This window comes from Suricata suricatta, chromosome 15 (assembly GCF_006229205.1).
Source record: "Suricata suricatta isolate VVHF042 chromosome 15, meerkat_22Aug2017_6uvM2_HiC, whole genome shotgun sequence".
Lineage (NCBI taxonomy): Eukaryota > Metazoa > Chordata > Mammalia > Carnivora > Herpestidae > Suricata > Suricata suricatta.
Window position 1 is genome coordinate 73899051 of NC_043714.1, and position 26529 is coordinate 73925579.

Below are 26529 nucleotides of genomic sequence, written 5' to 3' on the forward strand. Positions count from 1 at the left end.
TGGACCCCGGGTGCGGACATCTCTTTAGGATGGTGATTACACCCTCAGATGTAGACTCAGTGGTGAAACTGCTGGGTCCCATGACAGTTGTAGTTTTAAGTATTTGAAGACCTTCGAGGTGTTTCCCACGGTCACGGCTCCAGTTGTCACCCCACCAACAGTGCCCAAGGGTTCCTTCCCTGTGCATCCTCGACATCTCTTGACTTTCTGGTAATAGCCACTCTGACAGGAGTGAGGTGATATCTCATTGTGGTTTTGATCGATCTGGGGAGCTTTTAATGAGTACAGATACCTGAGCTCCACTCCCGGTATTCTGTCTCCGCGAGTTCAGGCTGGACCCAGGCAAAGGCACATCGTTAATGGCCCGAGCGTGTTTCTACCGCGCAGCAAGCGCTGAGAACACGGGTTTGAGAGACAAGGGTATCACTTTACAATGAGACGGTCTTTTGAGTCCAGCTTCTAGCGCTGCCTGAAGTGTCACCAACCCCGAGCTGCCAGCCTCACTTCCATCCTAATTTGCCCTTGCTCTAAAAGAACAGCGTGCAGTATGCACCCAGACCCCCCAAAGCCATGGGATGTGGAAGTACCCCAGAGATGGCAAATAATAGCATGCATTAGCCAGGCGTCTACATCCAGCACACAGTCTGCATGCACAGTTGGTGAATCCTTGGGGAATGCATCATCATGCTGCGGGCCTCCTGCCACGGCTGAGGCCATCTGGGCACAGGTGCAAGGTCTCTATCACCCTCCGGGAGAAGCACACGGTTGGTCATTAATACATTTTGTTCAATGGATGACTCATCGACAAATAAATGTAGTGTCGGCTCCAGGAACGGACACCTGTTAACTGGTTTGTTTTTTCCCCAAAGCCGCTAGCAGAGAGCTAGATGTCTAGTGGGCACTTAGAACCAAGGGTGATGGGCGGGAGAGTTGCCGGTCTAGAGGGAGCGTGCATGCCCCCCGTCTTCATCTCTGATTTCTATATCGAGCCAGCGCTCTTGTTGGCCCTGAACCACCACTGCCCTTGGGGCCCACAGGACCAGTTTTCTAATTACCTGTAGCTCAGAGCACAGCTGAGCGAGTGTTTCCTCCACAGCAAGGGACTCTAGGAAGAAAAGAAAAAAGGCACAATAAAATGGATGCATGCTGAAATGTTGCAGTTGCTAACCACAATAAAGAAGCATATGTTCAAGTTGGCATTCAAGTCACAGGAAGAAATACATAGCCTGAGGACCCTCCTCCTATCTCCTGAGGTCATATTTGTAAATAGGAGAAACCTGATTTGGAGCCCAGTAAACTTTATCATAGTAGATAAAGGTCCACAGCATCTCAGGGGTGCTTTTCTGAGGGACGGAAGACCCCACATTCACACAGCACTATATGGGGTTCAAAGCGATCCCACATTCTTCTGGGCTCCTGCAGGTCTGTGCAAGCATGTGTGGACCTCCGTCCACATGTGGGGCCTCGGTTTGGACTCCCTCCTACAGGGGAATTCTGGGAAGCGCAGAGAAGTGAATGGCAGAGCTGAGCCCAGCTCCCCCGACGCTGACACTGACGATCATCACAACCTTCCCTCCCACCCACAGAGAAGCGGCTGAGCTCACCTCTTGTCAGCAGGAACCTCTGGCCTCTGGCCAGTGGTGATTTAACATCTGCACCTGCCTGTCTTTGGCCTCTCCCCCAGTTCTACGACATGTGGTCGGGGTTGCACTTGGCCATCGCGCTGGGTCCCCTGAAAGTGTTGCTGTCCGGATGAGTGGGACCCATCCATCAGTACCTCCGGATCCTCACTGATGTCCTGATAAGCACAGGCCTTCCCCCCCAGCACCTTCATCAGGTCACAAGTCCCACCAGGGACAGAGGACTTCCGTCATGTGGAACATGACTGTGTCGGAGGCCCCTGGCACATAGCAGATGCTTGATAAACACATGATGGTGAATAAATGAGCAAATAAACCAGTTCCTCTGGGTAAAAAGTTAAAACAAGTCAACTGTCAGTGTACAATCTCCGTTTTCCCTTTGGGTGGCGTAAACGGGCTCTGATTCTGTGCCTGCTTTCATGGCGTGCAGAACATCTGAACCAGAAGAAAATTCAACTTTGCTTCTGCCTGATTCAGAGTCGTGCCTGACTCGCCTGGGGTTAGAGCCGAAGAGTCCAGATGGCAAGATGGCAGCCACCACTCATCAACTGCCCTGCACCCCCTCCTGCACCCTGCAAGCCGGGCACTGGGTCCGAGGGGTCCGAGGGGCATCTGCTCCCAAAGACCCCACATCTACTGGGGAAGAAAAACACGCAAGTAGGGTATCACTGTTGTGTTGTGCGTGCGACCACGTGCGAAGCCAAAAATAATGCCAAAGCCAAGACCGTCTCAGCGCGTGTCTAGGGTGTGAGTGGGGAAGCTGAGGCACCCTGGCAGGACTGTTCTTACACTTGAACCAGGGGAAGGATCTGGCCTCTGTTCTGGAAGCAAAGGGCCCTCAGTAGAGGACCCACAGCAGATTCACGCTGTGCCACCTGCTGGCAGAGTGGGAGGGCGGAAGGGAACCTGTCCCGGGAGTCACTACAGGGGCTCTGTGCTTCCGTCTCGGCCCTGCCCTGCACTGCTGTGTGTGACCCCGAGTGGTCACTGCACCTCTCTGACCTCAGTTCTGCCATCTGTCAACAGAGAGGGAATCAGGTCCAGTGGTGTCTATGATGTCACCCCCAGAAAACCAAAGATGATGGCTACTGAGGGGCATCCATAATCATCCAGGTTAAAAAATATATAATACATATGTATATACAAATATATAAACATTTAGATATCTATATTATATATAAAGTATATACATCAAATATATTACTTATGCTATACATCAAAAATATAAATATATTATATATAAAATACATATTATATATAAACTATGTTATATATTTTATTTAAAATATAGAAACACACTAAAATTATCATTAAAATATAAAAATACATCTTGTATTTTATATAAAATATGTAAAACATTACTAGAATTATTATTAAACATTACATTCTATTGTATGTAAAGGATAAGTATTAGGTATAGAAAATATGTGTTCTTTTTGGGGTTGTTTTGCACTCTTGTACGTTGCAAACCTGTAACTGCAGCCTAATTTTTTAAAAAGGCTATAAGCTGGCACTTTCCCTTAGCAAGCACCTCAACACTGTGGCCAGTAAGCGCCCGGTGGGCGAATGGAGAGGGGCCCCGCCTTCTTCGTGCAGGTGCACGTCTAGACTCGCTCCTTCCAGAACAAGGTGACCTACAGAACACACACCTGCAGCAGTGTTTGCTGACGGGAGGCTCACAGGACAAGCCGCTTTCCCAAGCCCCGCCCAAGAGGGGCAGTCCCCGCGTCCGGCCCCACCGGGGGCCCCTTACCCAGCTCTGCGTGCGGCAGCCCGGGGACGTCCCTCAGGATGACCAGGAAGTAGGCACGGAGCCCGCGGTAGGCGTGCAACAGCAGCAGGCAGAGGTTCCGGTGCCACTTGTGCGCGTGCTGCATGCAGTCCTCCGAGGGCACGTAGAAACTTCCCTGCAGTGGACAGACACAGACGCTGGGGCTCGGAGAGCAGCTGAGGGGCTCAGGGTCCAGGCCTAGGAGAGCTGGGGTCCCTGACTCTTCGGGTGGCAAAGACACTGGGACCTGCCGAGCTCCTGTCTTCGTGTTCATCGTAAAATAGTAATAACGGCAATATTCATAGTAATAATAACAACTAATGAGGAGGAGGCAGAGGAGGGCCCTGGCCTGGAAGGTTTGGGATAACCTAAGGGGACCCACTCACAAGTCTCACTCCCCGGCTGCTGCACAGCACTCGTAGCAGATGGGGACAGACAGAGGGTCTCCTCTTGCAGGGGGACGAGGAATTAGTGGAGACCCTCCTGGCAGGTGGGTGAGTGGTCCAAGAGAGAAAAACGCACTGCTGTGAGATGGGGTGCAGTTTGCGGCTTAGATTTGCGACACGGACAGGTGCATTCGGTGACACACGGAACCCGAGTCGCCATCAGAGCCTCTGTACATTGGCTCTGCTCACAGATGGAGGGAGCCTTAAACGGGTCCAATGGTCCCTGTGATGAGGGAATGGTGGCGAAGCCACGATGGAAGACAGGGCACAGGCCAGTCCTGACTTGGGCACACACTCAAGAGAGAAGGGTGTCTTGGGACGAATTTCAGGAGGGATTTGTTTTGGGGGCAGAGAAAGGAAGCCCCCAGGGAGGCCTTGGGCAGCAGAGGAGGAAGGCGCTGAGTACTGGGCTGGAGAGTTCCACACACGCAGGACCTTCCCGTCCACCTCCTGCCCGAGGGGCCATGGAAGAACGCAGGGGCTCTTCCTGAGCCCCTGCTGCCAGCCGGTCCCGCTGCAAGGACTCCAGATGGCGCTGGATGGGATGGCATCCCAGCCTCTGGGCTCTACAGGGCCGGTGATGTGGCAGCCTCCTGCCTCGTCTGGTCTCCTCCCTTGCTGCCATCAGAGAGGACCGAGTTGGCCCACGGCGGGCAGGACAGGTGTGCTAGGGGTCCGTGGGCATCTGCGCTCCCAACGGTGCCATGAGGGCAGGCGACCACAGGTGTACTGTGCTCGCTCTAATCCCAGCACCATGATGAGAGGGTCACACAAGGTGCTACAAACCAGGAGAAGGGTCAGCTTCTGTCACCTAGCTCTGGGACAGTCGTAAGTCAGGGCCTTAGGAAGAAGGCTCTGAGATGGAGTAGAGTCTGCAGGGGGGCTGGGTGTGCTGTAGGGAGCAGCTCCGAAGGGGAGTGGGATTGAGCAGAGAGAGAGCCGTACTGCACTGTCCCGCGGGGCAGAGGAGACCTCTGTCCAGCTCACCGGCAGCTCTGGGGCTGTAGGGCCAAGGGCCTCAGAAAAAGGGCCATGCATTGCACCCCCGCACCCATGCATTGACCATTCCTGAGGGTGGGTGACCCCAGCAGGAGGTGTGAGCTCGGTCAGCTCTCACAGACACAGCGGTATCTAGAAAGGGACCTGGCCAATTGCTATCGGCTCCCAACATCCCTAGCAGCGTGGGGAATGAGTGACTCAGGCCTGAGGAGGGATGCAGGCAGCACACCACAGTGTCCACTGGAGAGACCTGCCGTGAGCCCTCCCCAGCGCCTCGACTGAAGCCTGGCTTTGCATCACAAGGCCACCAGGTCCCTCTGGATTTGAACGTAAGAGACACGTTCAGTGAGGCTTGGAACCAAAAGACTCTGCCATTTCATAAGCAGAAATTTCACTCAGCTGGCACTCAGGGACTCTGCATATTCCCATTTCTCATCCCTCCTATTCCATGAGGATCAGAAGTCAGTGCAGTTACAGAAAGACGTGGAGAGCCTGTGCAGAGTGGAGTGCGCATGTCGGACCCCCAGACCCAGGGAGCTAGAAGCAACCCACTGCTCGTGAAGCATCTAGGCACCCCCGTGATCTTGATCTCATTTGGTCTTTGGCAAACAGCATACAAAGCAGATACTCTAATCCTGATTCTCAAAATTAGAATATACATATGGTAAAAATCTCAGTGTTACCAAAAGAAAAAATATAAAGTGTCTCATTCCCCGGAGTCCAGTAATACCCTGTGGATCTTTCTAGAATACTTTCATACGCACATGTGCATATGCGTCTTATGTATGCACCTCCTGGAAACACACAGAGACACACTCACGAGTTGGAAAAGGCTCCAGGAAGTTCTTTATGCCTTGTTTTTATCACTTCCCATGCCTCAAAGCTCTTTCTGATTAGATCAAATAATAACTGGTAGGAACTCCAATTTCTGTTTCAAAGATGGAAGATTGTGGCTCAAAGACTCAGAGGACTTGTTCAAGGTCACCCCACTTCGCCCGCAGGAAGAAATGATTCTCAAGTCCAGGTGCTAAATGGGGGCAGTCCCTTCTCAGTGTGTCACATGCACTCCAGAGACCGTGCCTCACAGAGGACAGATGTTCCATGAGGGCTGCTGGCTTTGACTGAGGCATTAATTTAAGTCCTGCCTGCAGGAGCTGTGATGAAGCAGAAATGAAAGCAAACAGGGGATTAACAAAAGCATCAGATCCAGGGAGCTATGAGCCCTCAATCTGCTTGCTTCCAGCGGCCCTGAGTAGCCCGTTTTCTGGTCCTGACACCTGTTTGCCAACCCAATTTTCTTATCACCAATGCCTCCAGTTGAAAATGCTTCAGGACCCACTGAAGGCAAGGGATCTTTGAAGTCTGATATTAACTTTGTCTTTAAAAACTACATACCAGTCCCAGGAGGATTTTTCAAGAGACACATTAGGTAATCTTTGGGGCATCAACAGAAGGCTGATTCAATATGATGATGGAGATAATTTGAAGTCAAAATGGTAATCCAAAGAGAAATCCTGAACAAAATCCATGGCCTGAGATTATCATGAACAAAGCAAATCTTGTTCCCTGCAGAAGAGTCAACAGCACAGCTTTCGGGCAGTGAGGGGGCTGCACAGAAGAGCTCAGTCGTCCCCCCACCCCCACCCCCCGGGCCTGCAGAGCAAGCGTGGAGGGGGCTGTGCACCTGCACTGAGACTGCACGGAGCACGGCTGGAAGGCAGTCTGCCCACACAAAGAAAGGACACTCGACCACTGCCCCCTCCAACAGCCTGGGACGGAAACCCTAAATGACACGCGGGCCTCACATGTGGGCGGCAGAACAGGAGGCGGCAGGTGAACTCGTGGAGGACAGCTCCAGGCCAGGGCCACCCCCCGGTCATGACATGTCTCTCAGGGCAGCTGTTAAGGATCAGAGGAGACTATTGCGGTAGAATGCAGACATGCACCATGTCCCAGGATAAGGTCGGCAGGCACGAAAAGGACCTTCTGTTCCCTCAGGATGCACCCTCTGAGGGCCCTGGGGGATATGCCTGCAGATTACGCAGCTCGGACATCAACAGTGATCCTCTCAGAAACCTAAAAATGTATTTTTTTAAGTGTTTATTTTGGGGAGAGAGAGTGGAGTGCGATAGGGCAGAGAGAGAGGGAAAGAGAAATTAATTTTTAAAAAATATTTGTTTATTTTTGAGATAGAGACAGAGTGCAAGTGGGGCAGGGTCATAGGGAGAGGGAGGCACAGAATCTGACGCAGGCTCCAGGCTCCGAGCTGTGAGCACAGAGCTCGACGGGGGGCTCGACCTCATGAACCGCAAGATCATGACCTGAGCTGAAGTCGGATGCTCAACTGACTGAGCCACCCAGGGACTCCCCTAAAAATGGATTTGAACTTAACTGGCATCCTTTGGGAGCCCTAGTGAACCATGGTTTGACTAGGACACAGAATCTGAAGTCCAACAGCTCTGTGCCTAGTTTGTGGATCAGCCACTCACTGATGGCCTGGTGGGCTAGCCCCCAGCCCTCTGAAGTGTCCTTTTCAGATGACAGGGGGGATGGTCATACAGCCACAGTGCTCACCTAAGAGCCTAGTTTACACTCAGTCCTTAGTAGGTGTTAGGAGTTCCGCTCCATACTTCCTTCATTCCCTAACAGAGAGAGCAAAGCTTGCCATCAACTCCACCCTTCCTGTTAATGCCTCTCCCATTTCCATCGCCAGGTCTAATTCCTGCCCTGGGCTCTAGATCTCCATTCCAGAGTTCTGACTGGATAGCTTGCCTGTTGTCCAAGAAGTAGCTGAAAGAAGCGACTTGCTGTGCCCTTAATCCTTCCCTTCCCTTTGGTCATCATTAGTGGACTCATTTGGGCCAACATTCACAAAAGCCTTGCATTTTCCCAGACTCCAACTTTCTTTGTCACCTGTAAGAAAGTCTTGAAGATTCTGTCTCTACCATGCTCTCGCTTTGGGCCTAGTTTGAGTCTATGTTGCTCACTTTAATTATTAAAATGTCCTTCTCATGGGTCTCACCCCTCTGGCCTTACCTTCCACCTGTGGCACTGGTGTGTGCAAGTTAGTTCACAGCGTCACCCACTGTCTACAAGATAAAGTTCAGATTCCTGACTATGGCGCTCACAGCCCCGACTGCATGTGCAGCTCATCTGCTGCCTCTTATTGCCAACACAGCTCTCTTTGCTTTTTTCCTTTTAAGGGCCTGTCCCCTGGCTGCCTGAAACTCACCACCAAGACTTGGGTCAGATGTCCTCTCCTCTGTGAAGCTGCTCCAGCCTCCTCCTCTGAATGGGTCCCACACACACCTCTTAGACCACAGTGACGCCCCACCACCCGACCTGAACACCCCAGGGCATGAGCGGTTTGTTATCTGTCTTTGAACCTGAAACCACACAAAGAAATGCAATGATGCAAGGAAGAAAGAAGAAGAAAGAAAAAAAGGAAAGGAAAAAGGAAAAGGAAAACAAAAGAAAAAAGAGAAGCAAAAAGGAAAAGAAAAGAAAAAAGAGAAGAGAAGAGAAGAAAAGAAAAGAGAAAAAAGAGCTGTTGCATCTTCTGGGGATTATGACATCAAGGCAACACAGGCCTGGACTGACGGTGCAAATCAGCCCCCTCATCCCCTTCCTTAGAACCGTAGGTTTTGGGGTGCCTGAGTGGTTCAGTTGGTTAAGCGTCCTTTCGGCTCAGGTCACCATCTTGTCTTTTCTGAGTTTGAGCCCCACATTGGGCTCTGCATCGATGGTACGGAGCCTGCTTGAGATTCTCTCTCTCTCTCTCTCTCTCTCTCTCTCTCAAAATAAATCAATATACCACATTTTCTTAAAAAAAAAAAAAGGACCATAGGTTTTCATACAATTCTGGGATATTGGAATTTGGGTTTCCTACCCTACCACAAAAAAATCATGCTCCAGATCTTTATGTCCTATATAAACACACTCACCTACACTTCACAGGAGATGCGTACACAATCTGATATTCATTGGCTAAGAAAAGTTGATAACTTTTCATTTAATTCAAACACGCCCATGAAAGGGAGGCACGTTTTTGCACAAAAATATCAGTACATTAGTACATTTTCTCTGTCAGAATTGTGGGTGAAGGCATAAGTGGAACAGGGTTTTAATATTCTGGATGCTCATTTGAAACAGGAATGCAGACGCTCCAGCAGACCTAGCAATCTAGAATTCCATGAACTATTCATTAGCTGCCTGCTGTGTGCCTGGTACTGTTTTTTGGTCCCCGGATTCCTCTTCTCAGTAATTCAGGGGGGCTTTCATTATTTTTAGCCAAGGAGCGAACTACGATAGCATCAGTGCGCTAACGTTTATGGTCGGACCCCTTTACGTGTCACGCATTGTTTATGCGTTCTCTGTGTACTAATCATTCCCTTCTTATGCCAACCCTGTAACGTAAGTACAATTATTCACCCCCATTTTGTAAACTGGGAGACCGCCCCCCCAGAGTGGAAAATAACCTGTCTGCTGATCTCAGGGCCGGTGCTGGAAGCCTCAGGATGCGGATTTGACTCTCGGAACTGAGATGCGAGAGGTTATTTATACAGGTTACCTGTGCCCCCACATTTGGGATGCAGGGGAGTCAAACTTCTTTTTTTTTAATACAGTAGGAACTTTAGTTAATAATCATGTACCAACATTAGGTTTTTTTTAAGTGTATTTATTTGCTTTAAGAGAGAGACAGGAATCGAGTGCTAAGGAGGGGCAGAGAGGGGTAGACAGTGATAATCTCAAGCAGGCTCTGCCAGTGTGGAGCCTGATATGGGGCTCGAACTCATGAACTGCGGGATCATGACCTGAAACAAAATCTAAAGAGGGAGGCTTCATGGACGCAGCCACCCAGGTGCTCCGAAGACTCAATCCTCTAATCCCAGTTAGCACTCAGGGTTAAAAAGGAACCCAGCTCTGTAAATTCCAAAGGAAACCAAAACCCCTGGGCTAGTCTTTGCTTTGCAACCAGCTATCCAGGATCCCGGAAGACACCTTTGTCTTTTCTGTTCTTTCATCTGGTCAGCAACAGATGGCTGCTATCCAGGTGAGCAGTCCCCAGTCTTGTGCCCCAACGCACAAGACTGCAGTCGCTGGCTGTGGGTTGAACTATAAGAATCTCTTACGAAACCAAGTGAAATCTAGAAACCACAGATGACATAGCATCAATATGACTTGATCTACATTGTCCCTGTTGTTACTGACATCCATCACCGCTCTTTGAGCAGGAGAGAGGGGAGCAGGTCCAGCGTGGGGGTCGGCGAGGCACCTGACAGTCCCCAATCCAGGTTACATTCCCGCCCAGACATCTCCACATTCGACACGTATGTGCTTGCTGCCCTCCGCGTGCACTCCGCCCCAGGAGCAAAGGATCCCATGAGTGACCACTGAGTGACCACAGAGAGATCCGTGTGGCTCTGGCCATAAAAGAAGTAAACTCGGCTTGGAGTTTCTCTCCTTCTGTGTCTGTTGTACCTGCACCTGCTCTGCTGGGAACTGGGGACAGGATAGCATCCACCGACTCCCAGCTACTTCCACACTGTGGGTGACCCAGCCATGTGGGTGACCGAGGCAAGAGTCAGACAAGAGGGCAGGTCATGGTCAAGTGGGAGAGCTGCCATGAGCTCTCTAAAGGGCCCCGTGGGGGCGGGGGGCACTGCGTACAGGTACCCCGGAGTGGATCTAGAGGCACACGCCATGGGTGAGAACATGGCTTCTCCACTCTTGATGTGTTTTCCATGTGGGGGGACACCCCTTTGCGTTACACCCCCAGATCCGCTCTGCCCATTTATGGGGCAAATGGTGAGTTTGGGACAAGCAACTGGGATCTTCCTTGTTTTTCTTGGTAACAAGTCCTCCCTTGGAGGTGCTTGTCTCTGCCACCGTCAGTCCTGGGGGAGGCCTCACAGAGGAGTGGCCCAGCTGGGGGGTCCAGCACTGCCTGAGCAGGTAACACTTCATTCTAGAGTTCACTATCGGGGAGCGCCCTCAGTCAGCAATGTAAACCAAATGATTTATTTTATTTCATTTCATTTCATTTAAGTTTATTTATTCTGAGGCAGATAGAGAAAGCACCAGCAGGGGAGGAGCAGAGAGAGGGTGAGTGAAAAAGAGTCCCAAGTGGGCTCCATGCTGTCAGAGCAGAGCCCGATGTGGGGTTCGAATTCATGAAACGCACAACCAGAGCTAAAACCCAGAGTCCAGGATTCAACCAACGGAACCACCCAAGTGCCCCTATGATCTCCTACTTCAGTTTGCTCCCCGATTTGTCTTACTTTGTCTTTCTGGTTGGTTCAGCACTCAGCTGGGAAGAAGGTATTACAGCTCAGGCCCCCTCACACCCAATAGCCGGTCTGATCTCTGGTGACGGAGTCACAGCACTAACGCTGCCTTGCCAGGGCAGCCTGCTCTGCCGGGGTGCTCAGGACCAGAGGGAGCAGTGGGAGAGTTGGTCGGTGTTGGGGGAGGGCCGGAAGACCAGGGGTCATTGTTTTCATCCTAAATATTGTTTCATTCCTAAATATTGTTTTATTCCTAAATATTGTTTCCACTCCTATTTATTAGCCTGTTTTAAACAGCACTTTTTGAAAGATACTGTTTTGAGTCAGCTTGCTCCAAAATCACTGTGACATATGTTTTCTTTTATTTTTGTCTTGGGGAGCAAAGCCACAGACCCATAAACATTCAGTGGACTTGGAATTACAGGATGGCCTGGGGTCAAGAGGTCAAGTCTGACTGTTGCTGCTCTCAACTCTAAGACCTTGGACATGGACTAAGCTGCCCTCACAGGACAAGACTGAGGGGGAAGGGGAAAGTTCTCTATCTTCCACAGAGCAAAACAAACATGCAGTGTTAGTCTTACGATTTTACAGATAAAATTCCATATGAATCAATCCTTTCACTAATGTACTTAATGGCATTGTCTTTAGGAAATTGGTCAATTACCATAGATTTTTGGCCTGTTTAGAACTTTAAAAGGTAATAATTCATTAGGAATGAAATAACTTGATACATTGACACTGGATAATTCATCGCCATCTTGTAATTTGCCTTAATGGCTCTGATGTATTTTGGGTGAATGCCTCTATTGCTGCTATTGATCTATTTGACTTTAGAGAACTACACTTGCACATGAGAAGTATTATGATTAAGAACCCCACTTGGTCTCTTTATATTCTTCACCAAGTCAATGGGGTGAGTACATCAGCAGGACCCCACTTATTCTCTATTTGTACCTCCTGGGTGCCCACCACCAGGCCACAAACACGCTCCAGAGACAAGAATACACGGGTCCACCTGAAGAAGATACCCTCTGTCTAGAGCCACCCAGGACACAGACCCATAACCGCAGGAAGGTGTCACCCCAGGAGAAACTGCACGGTGCTGAGTGTGTGGAAGGGTGTGTAGGGGAGGCTCCCCAGAAAAAGGTGATGCTGCAGCTGAATCTTGGATGGTTAGGCAGAAAAGGTATGAGAGAGGGCATGCCAAGCACAAAAACCACCATAAGCAAAGATACAGAGCAAGGAAATGAATAAAATGGAGGGATGTCCAATCCATGCTGTCCTGCTAAGATACATGAGTCCAGGACACAGGTGGGACCTGGTCTTGGAGGGTCAGGCACATCATGTTCATCAGAACTCAAGTCCCAGGAACCCAGGGACACACAAGAAATGTACAAACTGTGTGCTAGTGAGCTTGTCAAGGGGAGATGGGGAGGCATGTGCCAGGGCTCTGTCCTCTGACTCTGGCTTCTCACTAGTTGCTGCATCTGGTCCTCCAAACCCTCAGGGAAGTTGAAATAATAATGTAAACTTACAAAAGTGGGAAAGAGCCCAGAGAGATTAGGTAAATGGCCCTGGGTCCCATTAAAACAATGGCCCTGGGTCCCATTAAAACAATGGCCCGTGGTCCCATAATTACTACAAGAGAAATCCAGGGTTCCCAAACTGCAGAGCCATACTCTTGCATCCCACAGGGCACTACTCTGAATTCACCAGAGTCAAAGTCTTCCCGACCGAGGTTAAGAGAGTGAGAACAGTGATAACATCCATCAGAAGTGTGGATTAATCATGCAGCATGGGAAAGTTGAGCAGTCATTACTGCCAGCCCCAGGAGGCTGGGTCCAGGACCACACACTCCGATGTTCCTGCAGAATGAGTGAGCCGCCGGTCTCAGGGAGACACTGTGACCACTGAAGCCGTTTCTGTGTTGGAGACTGGAGATGTGCACAATGGTCTTAAAGGTGTAAAATTCTATGCTTTTTGATTTTAATTATGAAAGGTGCTCAATTCCTTCAGCTGACACTGGGACAGACATCAGCTCAGCAATCATAATTACTCTCCTACTGCGAGCTATGAAGTCTGTCTTGTGGATTTGGCCCTTGTCTCTCCTCCTGGTACGTCTGGTGGGCTCCTTCTACATGCCTCATCCTGTAGGGAACCTGGGAACTAGACCAGAGCAGACCAGCACAGAACATGGATTCTATCTTCTGATAGCAAACATACAAACACCTATGTGCCTCCTCACAAGCCTCCTTATCGGAGATGCATGGAGTACCCAGACCCATGTCCAAGAGCAAGGTGGGCAGCGCAACAGGAATGGTTGGTCCCAAAGGTAGATGATTGGAGCATCTACGGCGGATCAAGGGCACGGCCAACACTTGAATGAGGTGAGCCTGATCCCAGAGCCCACACACCTCACCACTGCCAATTCCTGCCTCTCTGCAGAGGATGCTCAGTGGATGTGAGCCCCCTCTTGCCCCTGTTGAAAACAGAACGAGCTGTTCTGAGAGATTATTAAGACAAATGGGAAGCTTCTGCGTTAATACGATCACATGAGAATGTTCAAAGCTGGTATGGCCTTCATTGGAACGATCAATCGTAGAAACCAAAACAAGAGTATCTGCATAATAAATCATAGTGTGTCTAGAGCTTTAAACTCAACTTTGTAAGGTACATCATTCCATGCACGAGGAAGAGAGTGGGGGGGGTCTGTCAGACATTGAGAGTTTCTTATGAAAAAAATCATCAAAGTTAATAGACTAAAAATAATCTGAGCAACCTTAAGTGAAATTCAAATCATATCTATGGCCACCTTGCAGTCAAATATCACTGTGCTGGTTATCACTTGCATTCGCCTTAGGTTCAAGACGAAGCTGTTAAATGTGCAGCCACCAAAGGGATAGCACTGGTGCTGCATTCCGACATTTCTTAATCAATGACACAGCATTTGACCTGTTTCACATGCTGGTTTACATTGGGTCACAGCTTGTCGCATTGCTGTGCTCTGCTGAATATCATGTGCACACCTTCTATGTGGGATTGAGCCCACCACACACTTCTTAAATATTTTTTAAGTTTATTTATTTATTTTGAGAGAGAGACAGAAAGAGTGGGCAGAGGAGGGACAGAGAGAGAGGGAGTCCCAATCAAGATCCGCACTGTCAGTGCAGAGCCTGACGTGGAACTTGAACCCACGAACCATAAGATTGTGATCTGAGTCGAAACCAAGAGTTAGAAGTTCACCAGATGGAGCCACCCAGGCGCCCCGAGCCCGTTGTGTGGCTGTGATCAATCACTGCCTCTCTCATGATAAAGGCGACTATTTCCAAGCACTAGGACAGGTGCTTAGGAGAGAATCGGGCAAAGAATGAGCACCTGAGAAAGAACGGATCATTGTATTATGGGAACACAAAAGGGTTGAGTGCAAGCCAGTCTGCAGGGTTGGGAGGAGAGAGGGCAGAGTCCCCAAGTGCAGACAGGACAAGCCAGAGGCTGCAGGCAGTGAGGATGCTGGCCATAATACCAGCTTCCACACTGTGCAAACAGTCTCCCTGTGTACGGAGCTGAGGAGATCTATGCATAGGAAGAGGAAATAAGGGGGGACCGGGGTCCAATTCCTTGCAATCTTCTAAACACAGGGGAGCCTCTGGCCTTTCAGTTTTCAGTATTGTGCACAGAGCCTCTAAACGACATGACCAAGCCACTTCACCACTTTGTTTTCTAACAAGGGTGCTGCAGACAGGAAATTCTTTAACTAAGGTGACTGCAGTCAAATCAGCACTCCGGGGTCAAAAACACCAAACACCCCATATCTAAAAGTACTGGATCTATCTATTGAAACCTGTATAGCTCTGACACTTTCCTTCACTGGTATTTTATCTCCATTTGTTCTTCATGGAAGGCAATTCCCCAAACTGAGTGTGATGTTCAGCAATTTTGTTAGCAGTTGGCAAATAGGATTCTTAATATTTAACCTAATTGACAACAACATCGCACAACTCCCATCGAACAAGCAATTTAGCTGTCAGGTCATCATAAAACCCCAAACACCTTTCTGATGAATGTATTTTTACAGTCTAGCTGGAGGAGGCTCTGACTTAAAGAAGAAAAATACTATTCTCCAACTCTATTAGATGTATGAATGTCTCTCTTTTTTTAAAAATTTATTTTTATAATAGTTTATTGTCAAATTGGTTTCCATATAACACCCAGTGCTTCTCCCCACAAGTGCCCCCTACCATGACCATCACCCCCTCCCTCCCTCCTCCTCCCTTTTCAGTCCATGGTTCGTTTTCAGTATTCAGTAGTCTTCCTTGATCTGAGTCCCTCACTCTCCCCCGCTCTCTTTCCCCCTTCCTCTCTCCATGGATAGAACTCCCCTATGACCCAGCAATAGCACTGCTAGGGATTTACCCAAGGGATAAAGAAGTGCTGATGCATAGGAGCACATGTACCCCAATGTTCATAGCAGCACTGTCAACAATAGCCAAATCATGGAAAGAGCCTAAATGTCCATCACCTAATGAATGGATCTAGAAGATATGGTGTATATATATATATACAATGGAGTACTATATGGCAATGAGGAAGAATGAAATATGGCCATTTGTAGCAAAGTGGATGGACCTTGATGGTGTCATGCTAAGCGAATTAAGTCAATGTCTCTTAAAAATCACCAGTCATGGGGCGTCTAGTGGCTCAGTCGCTTGAGTGTTTGACTTCGGCTCAGGTCATGACCTCACAGTTCATGAGTGTGAGCCCCACATCAGGCTCTGTGCTGACAGCTCAGAGCCTAGAGCCTGCATCGAATTCTGTGTCTCCCTTCTCTCTGCCCCTTCCCGTCTCATGCTCTGTCTCTCCCCTTCAAAAATAAATAAATATTTAAAAAAATTAAAATAAATCACCAGTCACGAGGCATCAGATTCTAAAAATGAGAGACGGTGTGTTGCGTGAAATGAGCATCATACTCCATCATCGGGGCCAATCTGAACCCAAACACTGGCTTCGCAGACTGTAACCTCCTCCAGGCTCCACACATGCACATGCTCGGTCTATCTATTAAAAACAATTTTGGAATGAAATCCCATCTATAAGATTGTTGACAGGATTAGCTAGATAACAAATCAAATGCCTGGTGGATATTAAGTGCAATTATTTGGTTACTCCACAAAGAGTCGAGTATAATGAACAATGAACTATATTATCATTATAGTTAATCCTATTACTTTTATTAATACCATTACAGTGCAACAGGTTTTCTGCATCAGCAAATCAGGTGCACGAACCTCAGGAGGCAAGCAGGTACGGGAATGGGAGAGGGTGGTTTTGTTCTGTGCGTTGTTTTCATTGTGCAATTCCTTTTTGTTTTATGTGAGGTCTTCAAATCCTTAAGATGTGGCTCTCTGATCTGGCAAGAACATCTTTTGGGGATAGGATTTTAGCTGGTTGAGAATCCAATACGGAGGATGCTTATCTCCCTGGAAAGTTGCTTCTTGTGGATTTAAGCATGAGAAGTGCAGGTGCGAGGCATGAAAGAAACAGGAGAGGAGTGGCCAGCTGTGCCAAGCTGCAGGGCCATGGATTCGCCAGGGAGGAGAGAGAAGGCAGGGGCTGATGGACGTGAGCACCCCATGCACCCTGGGGACTGCGGCCAGAAGTGTGGCTTCATGCCCACGCAGAGACTCCACTGGTGGGCACTGGGCCCTTACAGAGAACAAAGCCGGCCACTCTCCCTGTAGCTTCTGCTTGTCCGGCTTTAACCGCCCAACAGCAGCCTGCTCTGACCCTGCAACTGGTCTCCGATCCCAGGCTGCCTGCCTCGGGGCTCGGTGCCTTCACCTCAGCAAGCCTGTGTCTCATACGGCCACGCAGAGCGCACACCAATCCTCCTCGTAAATGAGACTGCTGCCCGTCAGCTACTCTGTCATTTCCTCTACTCCAATGTCACTGCAAGTATTACTTCCATACTGAGGCAGAGAAATCTTTCAAAAAGAGAGTTGGATGTTTTTTTAACCCTGATTATGGTTAGCATTATTACAAACAACCACATTTTAGAATTAAATAGAATATTTGGGGCACCTGGTTGGCTCAGTCAGTTGCATGTCCGACTTCAGCTCAGGTTATGATCTCATGGTTCATGGGTTCAAGCTCCGCATTGGGCTCTGTGCTGACAGTGCGGAGCCTGCTTGGGACGCTCTCTCTCTCCCCCTCTCGATGCCCCTCCCACGTTCACACTCTCTCTCGCTCTCAAGAATAAAGAAACGTTAAAAAAAAGAAAAAAGAACTAGAGTACATGAAATGCTCAGATGGTGCCCAAGTCACTCACATATACATTTATTCAAGAACCATTCCATGGGTGTTGTGTCTGGGCTAGGCCGGGGAATAAAGAGGGTTCCTGGAGTGTGACCTCTGGGTTCAAAGCCTGTGCGGTCTGGCGTGTGCAGCAGCACATGGGTGGCGGGGCTTCAGTCCAGCTTGGCAAGGGCTAGGATTAGGGTTCCACACACTACCGCTGAAGCCCGGAGCAAGGCGTGCGCATCCTTCCTGTGCCAGTAAAGAAAATGCCATGGAAGAAGTGACCTTATTATTTAAAAGAAATCAGCAGAGAAAAGGAGGAGGAAAACGGAGTGTGCAGGAAAACCTTTTGCAGAAGTAAAAACAAAATTGAGATGGTGTCAGCAGACTGCACACGGGGGGACAAGGCTGAACGAAGACGGGTCTGGGTTTTGAGCCAGGAGGCAGCATGAGAGCCTCTCCTCCTTGTCTCTGGGATGATTTTGAGGTTCACCAGCTCTCAGGAGCTGAGGGGAGAGGGAGCATAGGGAAGAGATTCAGAAGAAAGGGGGGGAGTCTGGAAGCTGTTTGTCATCCAGCGGGAAACAAGGAGGCGTAGGTGGTAGAACACGTACCAGGAGAAGCACGAAAACGAAGCCACGTTATAGACAGAGTCTGAGGGGATCCATCGCTGGCATCAGCGTATGAGACGGTAAGGGGCCAAAGATGATCCTGAGGTTCCTAGAGGCTCACTCAAGTAAGAAACACACACAGCAAAGGCCTGGGTCCCAGGAGGAGGGCCCCAGCTGGGGAGATATAGTGGCCAAGACTACATCTCCAGGGTCCCACCACTGGGGCTGGAATCCCGGTGCCATCACTAACAACCCCCCTGGCCTCGGGCCCAGTTACTGATCTCTCCAAGCCTCAGTTTCCTTATCTGTAAAATGGGGGAACTACTAGTAGCTTCCTCACCATTGGGTTCCAGTAAAGAGCAAATCAGGTGATATCTGCACAGACTTAAGACAGGTTGGAAAAGAGTAAGGAGTCGGCAGAGTTTAGCCAATCTTATTCTATTAATTAACTGGAAACAGCGTGTGGTCTGTATATTAGTCATGGAACCACGTCCCTTAGGTCTCCATGAATTCATGGCTGTGATCAGTGGAGACAACTGTTGTGTAGCAAACTGAACACTTAAATTTGGATGCTTCAATCCAGCATCTAATGATTACCATGTGGACAATCTTGGGCAAGTTACTTCCACCCTTGGGGCCCCAGGCTCCCCTTGGACGAGAGGGGTTAACCTGTCCCAGGGCCGTGATGAATACTAATAGAAACAACCAGGCAAAAGGCCTTTGGGGCAGAGAGCACAGTGGACTCAAGGATCGTGTTGCCATTACTCATTGCTTCAGTACCGACTCCCAAAAATGTTCAGCCTAGGCACCTGGGGCAGTGTGCGTGGGCTGTGCACGCTCCCCGTGATGTCTCCACCTGTGAAGGCTCAGACCGCATAGACAAGGCTGAGCAAAGGTTAGAGCATTACCTGAAGCCCCCAGCAGACTTTCTGGCAGCCATGAGCAAGCATCAGTTTTGTCCAAAGTTCTCTTGGGGAAGTGAATGAGATCAATATGGAACAGGATTCTTTGCTACCCAAGGAAGCAGCCAGTGAGGCAGAGAGAATGGCTGAGGTCAGTGAAGGATGAGATTCATTTCCAATAATAAGCACTACAGGGGACTATGCCGCAGTGAAAGGGGCTGTCAGCGCAGCTCTGAGGCTGCAGATCAGTGCCTCATCTGTTCTTGGAATGGTCTCGGGGCAGGACTCCGAGAGGGCTCCATTACCGTCTACTTTAGGAATAGGAGGTCTGGAGTGGGTATTGTGAGGGGGCTGTTGATCAATAAAAATATAAGTGACTCCAATAAAACTGGCTATGAAGCCACTATCAACATGATTTACAACAATCGGGGTGGGAGTTAAATAAAAGACAAATCTACTACAGTCGGGGATGGGACTTGATTATACTTTACAAGCACTCATACATATGGTATCTACTGCATGCAGGTGCTGGCCCACTCGAAGAGGGCCATGGGTGGAGGAGGCCGTGGTCTGCCCCTGCGCCTTCCGTCTAGCAGGGAACACAGACGGCCGTCTCCAGTGAGGGGGGCACTGCACCAAGCGGGCAGCGTGAGAGCAGTGAGGTTTGTAGCCAGGCTGGGTTGCGAGGCAGAGCGTCCTTGGGAAAGGAATATTCATTCTGGATGCTGAGAGACGGGCCAGGGGCAAATCTGAAACAAAGGACAATCTCTCACAGTCCGCCTTTCTCACTCATCAGGGGATATGTGTGGTCAGTCCTCTGTTATGTTCGCGGGCGAGATGTCACATGGGAGCCAGAGCTCCTTCTATACTGAGCACCTGATCAGCTGGTGGTGGAGGAGATGGGGAGCGTGAGAATCAGCTCCCTGAAGTCTGGTTTCCCCATGGCAAACTCCGTCCAGGCAGACACTGTAGGAAGCACATAGCATAAACCATGTGTTTGGACAAGAGCTGCAAGGCTCACCATCCTATAGGGGGGAAACTGAGGTACGAGCCCACATACTAGCGGGCTGCAGAGTCCACTCAGGCTCCCAGCTACAGAGTCCACCGAACCTCTCCACTTAGTAGCCATGTGAATTTGGACCAATAACACCACCTTTCAGTGCCTGTTTACCTGATGACACCGCGGCCACGACGTGGCTTCACGGTCATTGTGCGGGTCCGGCGAGATCATCTCTGTAAGCACTGGCTGTCAAAAGTATCGTCATCAAAATCGCCATCACCATATGGCACCTAGCAAGCACACCTGCTTACGCCGAGCCCGGAAAGCGTTTCCACGGTCTACGTTTACACAAGTGGTAACTAAGTGGAAAATGTGCCTTCTGGCTAGAATTATCTATGTCTCCCCAGACACTCCTAGCTGGACAGCAACACAGTAGAGCTGAATTAGCTCTTAGCTTAAGTGTTGGAAGAACTGATTTTGGAATCCCAAACCCTCCTCCGTTAGATGGGATAAATGTGCCTGCCACTGCCTTTCCTCACAGGGTCACTCACCTCTTCCCTCACCAGTGATTTCCACGAAAATAAGGAGTGAGCCCTCCCATGTCCGAGGCACTGGCTACAGCAGTGTTCAAGAAAGTCCCTTCCTAGGAGCTTTGAGAGTGATGGGGACAAACTGGGGACAAGATAAGACATAGAGATTTACTATGATATAACCATGGGAAGACGGCAAGAAGTGTAAGGGTTTCTTCTGGATAGATTTTTAAATCAAGAGAATTCTTGTTTCTACAACAAAAATGATCTCTTTCTTCTAAGCAACAGCAAGACTATCCATGGAATGCATATTTAATCTATATCCCTTCATACCAAGTAAAATCAATACAGTCTAATGGGTGCAAATTTAGTGTTTATGGAAACATGGTTAACTCAGATTACTTCCAAATATGTGAGTGGGCAATGAGACTTTGGCAGAAAACACAAACCAAATCCATGTAAATGTAGCTCCTGCATTAACCAAAAATCTTTTGTGCATGGGAGCAAAAATAGTAATAATTCAACTTCTAAGACTTCTAATAGTAGCTGTGCTAAGACAGGAAAAAATAAAAACAAAAGGAGGAAAACGGGAGCCAAGAGCTCCTGCTGATTCAATATTCACCATGTGCCAGTCACTCTAAATACATTAACTTTGAGAACAATCCGGGGGTCTGCCTTTCCGTGTGGCTCAGAACGAAGTTCGTTAGCACAGCACACAAAACGCACAGCATAATCATGCAGGATCATGCAGAGGTAGGTTAGGGTTTCAGTCCAAATAACTGGCCTTAGGAAAGATGCCTGGCCTATCAGGTCTTTAGTGTCCTCTCTTTATAATGGGTCTCATTCTTAGATGCTTTGGTGAATGTTAGAAGACTCCAAAGGGATCATGTTTGCAGAAACTGGGCCCTGTGTATAGTACGGTGTCTCCCAATGTGTGCTATAGCCACTGGGTCTACACTCCAGGGATCTTGTTCAATGACCTGTCTCCCCTAAACACACATACACACCACGTAGGAAGAGAGCATTCCCCATGAGATGAAGCAACACAGCCACGAAACTGCTTACGTGGCACCAGCAATATGGCCTTCAAGAAAATTAAATTGAATCAGACTGGCAAATAAAGCCATTCCTAAAACCCCCATGATAAACATAAGTTGAAATTAGTTGAACACATTGCAGGTGATGATAAATATCCTATGCTGCTTACCAGGCACGTTATATGGGCAAATGCCATTAATAAGCCCACAGCTGAACACCAGCAGTTTGGTCTCCATGGGAACAGAAGGTAATATTACACCACCGTTCTTTGATGGATCTTTTATTATTTCAGTATTTGAAAAGTGATTTTTCAAGATGATAGAAACTATCAAACACATTCAATTATGCATAACAGTGGAAATACAAAGGGTGGGGTCTGGAATACTCCTTTGGTCCTGCTCATTTTCAGGGAGAGAAGAAGATACTGACTTGGTGGACTGGCTGATATTTTGGAGAAGGGATCACACTATCGGGTCCTCCTGTGAGTCCTAGAATCGCCAGGCCCGGAACATGTTGCTGGAAGCTTTCATCACAGAGGATGGACCCCCTGCCTTCAGTCATTTCACAAATGTCCACCAGGGACCAATGATGGCCCAGAGCCCTAATCAATGCAGGGACACCATGCAGGAATCATCAGTAAAGAATATCAAATTCAGTTAAATATTTGAGCTGAAGGCTGAGAAAATATTGAAAGAGCAGTTCAAGGTAATGTGGGAAAGGCCATACCATTCTCCAATTCATCAAAAACAGGAGTTGCCCTTGGATTTTCTCCTTCACCTGGACTTATTTATTCTCCTGCTAAAATGCCCCCCCCACTCTGCCCCCACTTCCTGCTTTCATTCCCCAGTCTGGTTCTTGCCTGGATGGCTGCAAAGGCCTCCTGCCTGCTCTGCTCCCTGTCTCGGGGGAGCTACCTGGGTGCGAGATGGAGGCGCCCATGGGTTGGGGGGTGGCAGTTACTGGAAACCGGGATCTGGAATCTGTGTTAACAGCATGCAGGAGGCTGGCCTAGGCTTCGCGCCATCTTACATGGATTAATAAATTAACACATTTACTGCTCACCCCAAACCTGAGTTTTCACAGTAATATTTTTTTATGTTACAGATGAGTTTGCCTCAGGTATAGAGAGAATAAGCACCTTCCCTGGCCTCACACACACTTTCACACTCACACACACGCTCGTGTGTGGGAAGCTGCAGAGTTGAGAGCAGAACATAGCAATGTGGAGCCAGGGTCCATGGTGGAAAGTGCAGGCACTCCGGCAGGTATATATCTGGGGTTTTAAATGCTTGAGTTGCCCTAAGATGATGGTGTTCTAACAAGAACCTCTTGGCCCCTGGCTGGATCATCCTTCTAGCCTGGAATCCAGATGCGACCTATTGTTCCCTCCAGACCTGAGCTCCTTCAAATGCAGTTCAAATGTCACTCAGGTCAGCAGCTGTGATGCTGCTCCTTCCTCTGGGGCACCCTGGAAAGGGCCTGCTGAGTCCAGCTGCTGGTAAGAAGCAAACAGCCTAGTTATGGAGGCTGGAGACCCTGGAGCTACACTGCCTACGTCTGTATTCTAGATGCTGCCCACGAGCTGACTCCTTGAGCTTTCTCTGCATTTGTCTCATCTTAAAAGTGACACTGGTGCTCCTGGGTGGCTCAGTCAGTTAAGCATCCAATTCCTGATATCAACTCTCATGATCTCGAGATTGTGGGATCAAGACCCACATTGGATTCTGAACCAAGCATGGAGCCTGCTTAAGTTTCTTTCTCTCCTTCTCTCTCTGCCCCTTTTCTGTGTGTTCTCTCTCTCCTTCTCTCTCAAATAAATAAACTGTTTAAAAAAACTGACACTAGTAATAACCAGGCTCAGAGGCTATGATTATAATTAAATGAGTAAATCCATGTAAAGAGCAGATAAGTGTATTTGGCACATCGGTGATGCCAACGATGGTGGTGGTGATGAGGATAAAAATAAGCCATGTGTATATACTGCCACCCCAAAAAAGACGTCTGGGAAAATTAATATTCAAGACCTGTATTCAAATAGCTACCACCTATTTCAGCTCATGGTTTATAAGGAAGCAGGAAATAGAATAACCACAACATCTGCATGTATATTGATGTTTAAATTAAAGGTCCCACCAAAAGTGGGGTCGGAAAGAAAGATGGTTTCCTAAGTCAACAATGAGTAACAGAAATCAGGTTGACACTCTCACTGGTAACACTAAATATCCATACACAAACATGAAGCGACAGTTTCCAGACACTGGCCATCATGCTGCATAGACCACACTGAAGTGAGTTCTCCTACCTACTGTCTGCAGAGAGTTTCCAGGATGTATGCAGGAAGGTGGAACTTAGGCTGCCAGGGCTGCCTCCTTGAGCCAAGGAGACAGGGCTGAGGGTTCAGGAGGCTAAGGGTGCAGAGTTCACAGGACACAGCACCAGAGATGAGAGCACAGGAAACAATTCCCAGGGAATGATGGGGGCATCCACAAGTCAGAGTGGGAGACCCCACAATTCATGAGACAATGGGCAGAGCTCAGAGGAGCACTGTCGCAGCAGCTTAATAAACTATCCCTAAATGAAAGACTTCTCTGGTCTCTCCTAGCAAACTGTTAAAAGCAAGCCTTGGAAGGATCAAACTGATTCCATGTTTGGAATCTGTTAAATGTGTCCCTTAACAAAGCTCTCTGCCCATGTATATGTAATGGTATATACATATTTGTTTTTCTATGTATTTGTTATTATACATACATATTCACATTATATTTATTTCATTTATATATAAATACATACATATAAATCTAGCACTGAAAATGAAAAGGTAAACACAATGCCTGGCATTGAATAAAAAATTACCAGACATACAAAGAGTCGGAAAATACAACACATAATGAGGAAAAAGATCAAACAGTAGAAACTGATACAAAAATGGCACAGATGACAGACAAGTTCACAGCAAAGAGAGTTACAGTAAAGAAAAGGGGGTGAGGTAGACAAGGGAGGTGGAGAAATAGGGGAGAGGCAGGACAGGGGGGAGGGAGATGAGAAGGAAGCAGAAGCATAGAGCAAAGGGGCTCAGGCAAGCAAGCCATCTAAACAAGGGGAGAGAAAAATACACAAAGGAGGGCAGAGGAGGGCAGAGATGCCTGGAAAGAGGGCAGGACAGAGTTAGGGGCAGGTCCTGGAGGTGATAAAAAAAGACACAAATGTTATGACAGAAAGAGGGGGGAAGCACATCACCTGCTCTGCCTCTTTATAACTCTTATCACAATGATAACTTATGACCTCTGGATGTAATTTATGTATTTCACATATATACACTCCCGCCAGTACCCTGCTTGTTCGTGAGGCCAGGATAGCATGCGTCTTACTCACTACAGTCTTACCAAAGATGAACACAGTCCCAGAATATAGTGAGGCAGCCAAGTTGTGGAATATGTTAGAGAAAGGGGGCAAGTTTCACTGGTACTTCACTGACCAGGGAAGAATGAGTCTAGAAGGGTCAGTGACTTACTCAAGGACAAAAGCTAGGAATGGCAGAGTCTCATTTAAATATGGAGTTCTTTGCTCTGAGCCCAGGGATTCCTATGGGGCAAAAAATAAAATCATTCTTTTTGGTAACTTATGCCAAGTCTTTAACTCCTCAATGAATAGTTATGCTCAAATTATAATTTGTATTTTTTCAGATGGAATAGTTATGAGTACCAACTGGCTCAGAGTGCATTTCTGCTATATTTAGGAGAAAGAAACATTCCACACAAGCTGTAGGTGAGTGCAAGGCAACAGAAGGGTGGTGCACAGCAGCATGGGAGGCTGCTGTCAAAGACAGAGGTTCTTGGGGTGCCTGAGTGGCTCAGTCAGTTAAGCATCCAGCTCCTGATTTCAGCTCAGGTCATGATCTCACAGTTTGTGAGTTCAAGCCCCATATCGGGCTCTGTGTTGACAGCACAAAATCTGCTTAGAATTCTCTCTCTCCCTCTCTCTCTCTCTCTCTCCCCCCTCCCTCTCTGCCTCTCCCCTGCTTGTTCTCTCTCTCTCTCTCTTTTGTGCAGCTCAAAGTCTAGCAGGGACTTCCTGGAAAACAGCCAATGCCAATGAAATACAAAGGCCACAATGGTGAGAGTGGGCAAGAAGTTACTTGGGGCCCAGAGAGGGGCCCCCTAACCCAGCCTGGGGCCAGGGGAGAGGGTAGGACCTGGGAGGCGTTTGGAGGAAAGTATGCAGAGAAGAATGTGCACAAGTATAAATGGTGGCAATTCTACTTCCTTCTTCCCAGGCATGACACAAATCCCCAGGTGAGTCAGGGAGGTTATGGAGCTCTGACTCCACATTGAGTGTCCAATGGGTTCATCATCTCTGGCTCAAGAGATGATGAGTTGGAGGACCAGAGTGACAGATCCTGAGTTGGATCCCAAGTGTGTCCAACTCCAAAGTCTGTACCTATTGGTCCACTCCAGGAGACCTCAGCTGGACAATGCATCAGAATCACCTGGGGGAGATTTTTAAACACACTGCGGTCTAAACCCCAGTCTACCTGGACTGAATCAGAATCCTGGGAGTAGAGCTCAGATTTGCATAATATTTTTAAAAGGCTCCCTGGGAAATTCTGCTCTGCACTCTCCCCAGCTGCAGGGAACACCCCAGGGGAAGGCTCTCTCTGCTGGTGGCCTGGTATCATGGCTGTTGAGCACCCATGAGCTACTAAGAGTAAAGTGTGTTGGACTTCTGATGTCTATGCCTGTCTTAACATACACTCAGAGCAGCGAAGCTGTGAAGCCTGACAGACATATGCTGGCGGTGGACATGCCTGTGTTTAACAAGGTAGGTTTGACAAGTGGAGCTGAACAACACACTACCCATAGCCAGCTTCCTGGAGCGGGGAGGGGCATACCTGGCAGCCTTCAGGTGGCCTCTTTCCATTTCTCTCTCATCCTCTTAAAACTGCAAGCTTATCTTTAGTCTAGGGTAAGACCATAAAAGGAGAAAGGAGGGGAGAAAGCAGTTAGACCTGCAG

General features: G+C 48.5%; 1 protein-coding gene across 3 annotated transcripts in view; it reads right to left on the reverse strand.

Annotated features, from left to right (window-relative positions):
- FAM135B (family with sequence similarity 135 member B) overlaps nucleotides 1-26529 on the reverse strand; it is a 183778-nt gene that overhangs the window by 40875 nt on the left and 116374 nt on the right. For all 3 annotated transcript variants that reach the window (XM_029923764.1, XM_029923763.1, XM_029923765.1), the window contains exons 7-8: nucleotides 3394-3547; nucleotides 1056-1105 (exon numbers count right to left, since the gene is read on the reverse strand). In XM_029923764.1, coding sequence (XP_029779624.1) covers nucleotides 1056-1105; nucleotides 3394-3547 — 204 coding nt within the window. The remainder of the gene's footprint in view (nucleotides 1-1055; nucleotides 1106-3393; nucleotides 3548-26529) is intronic.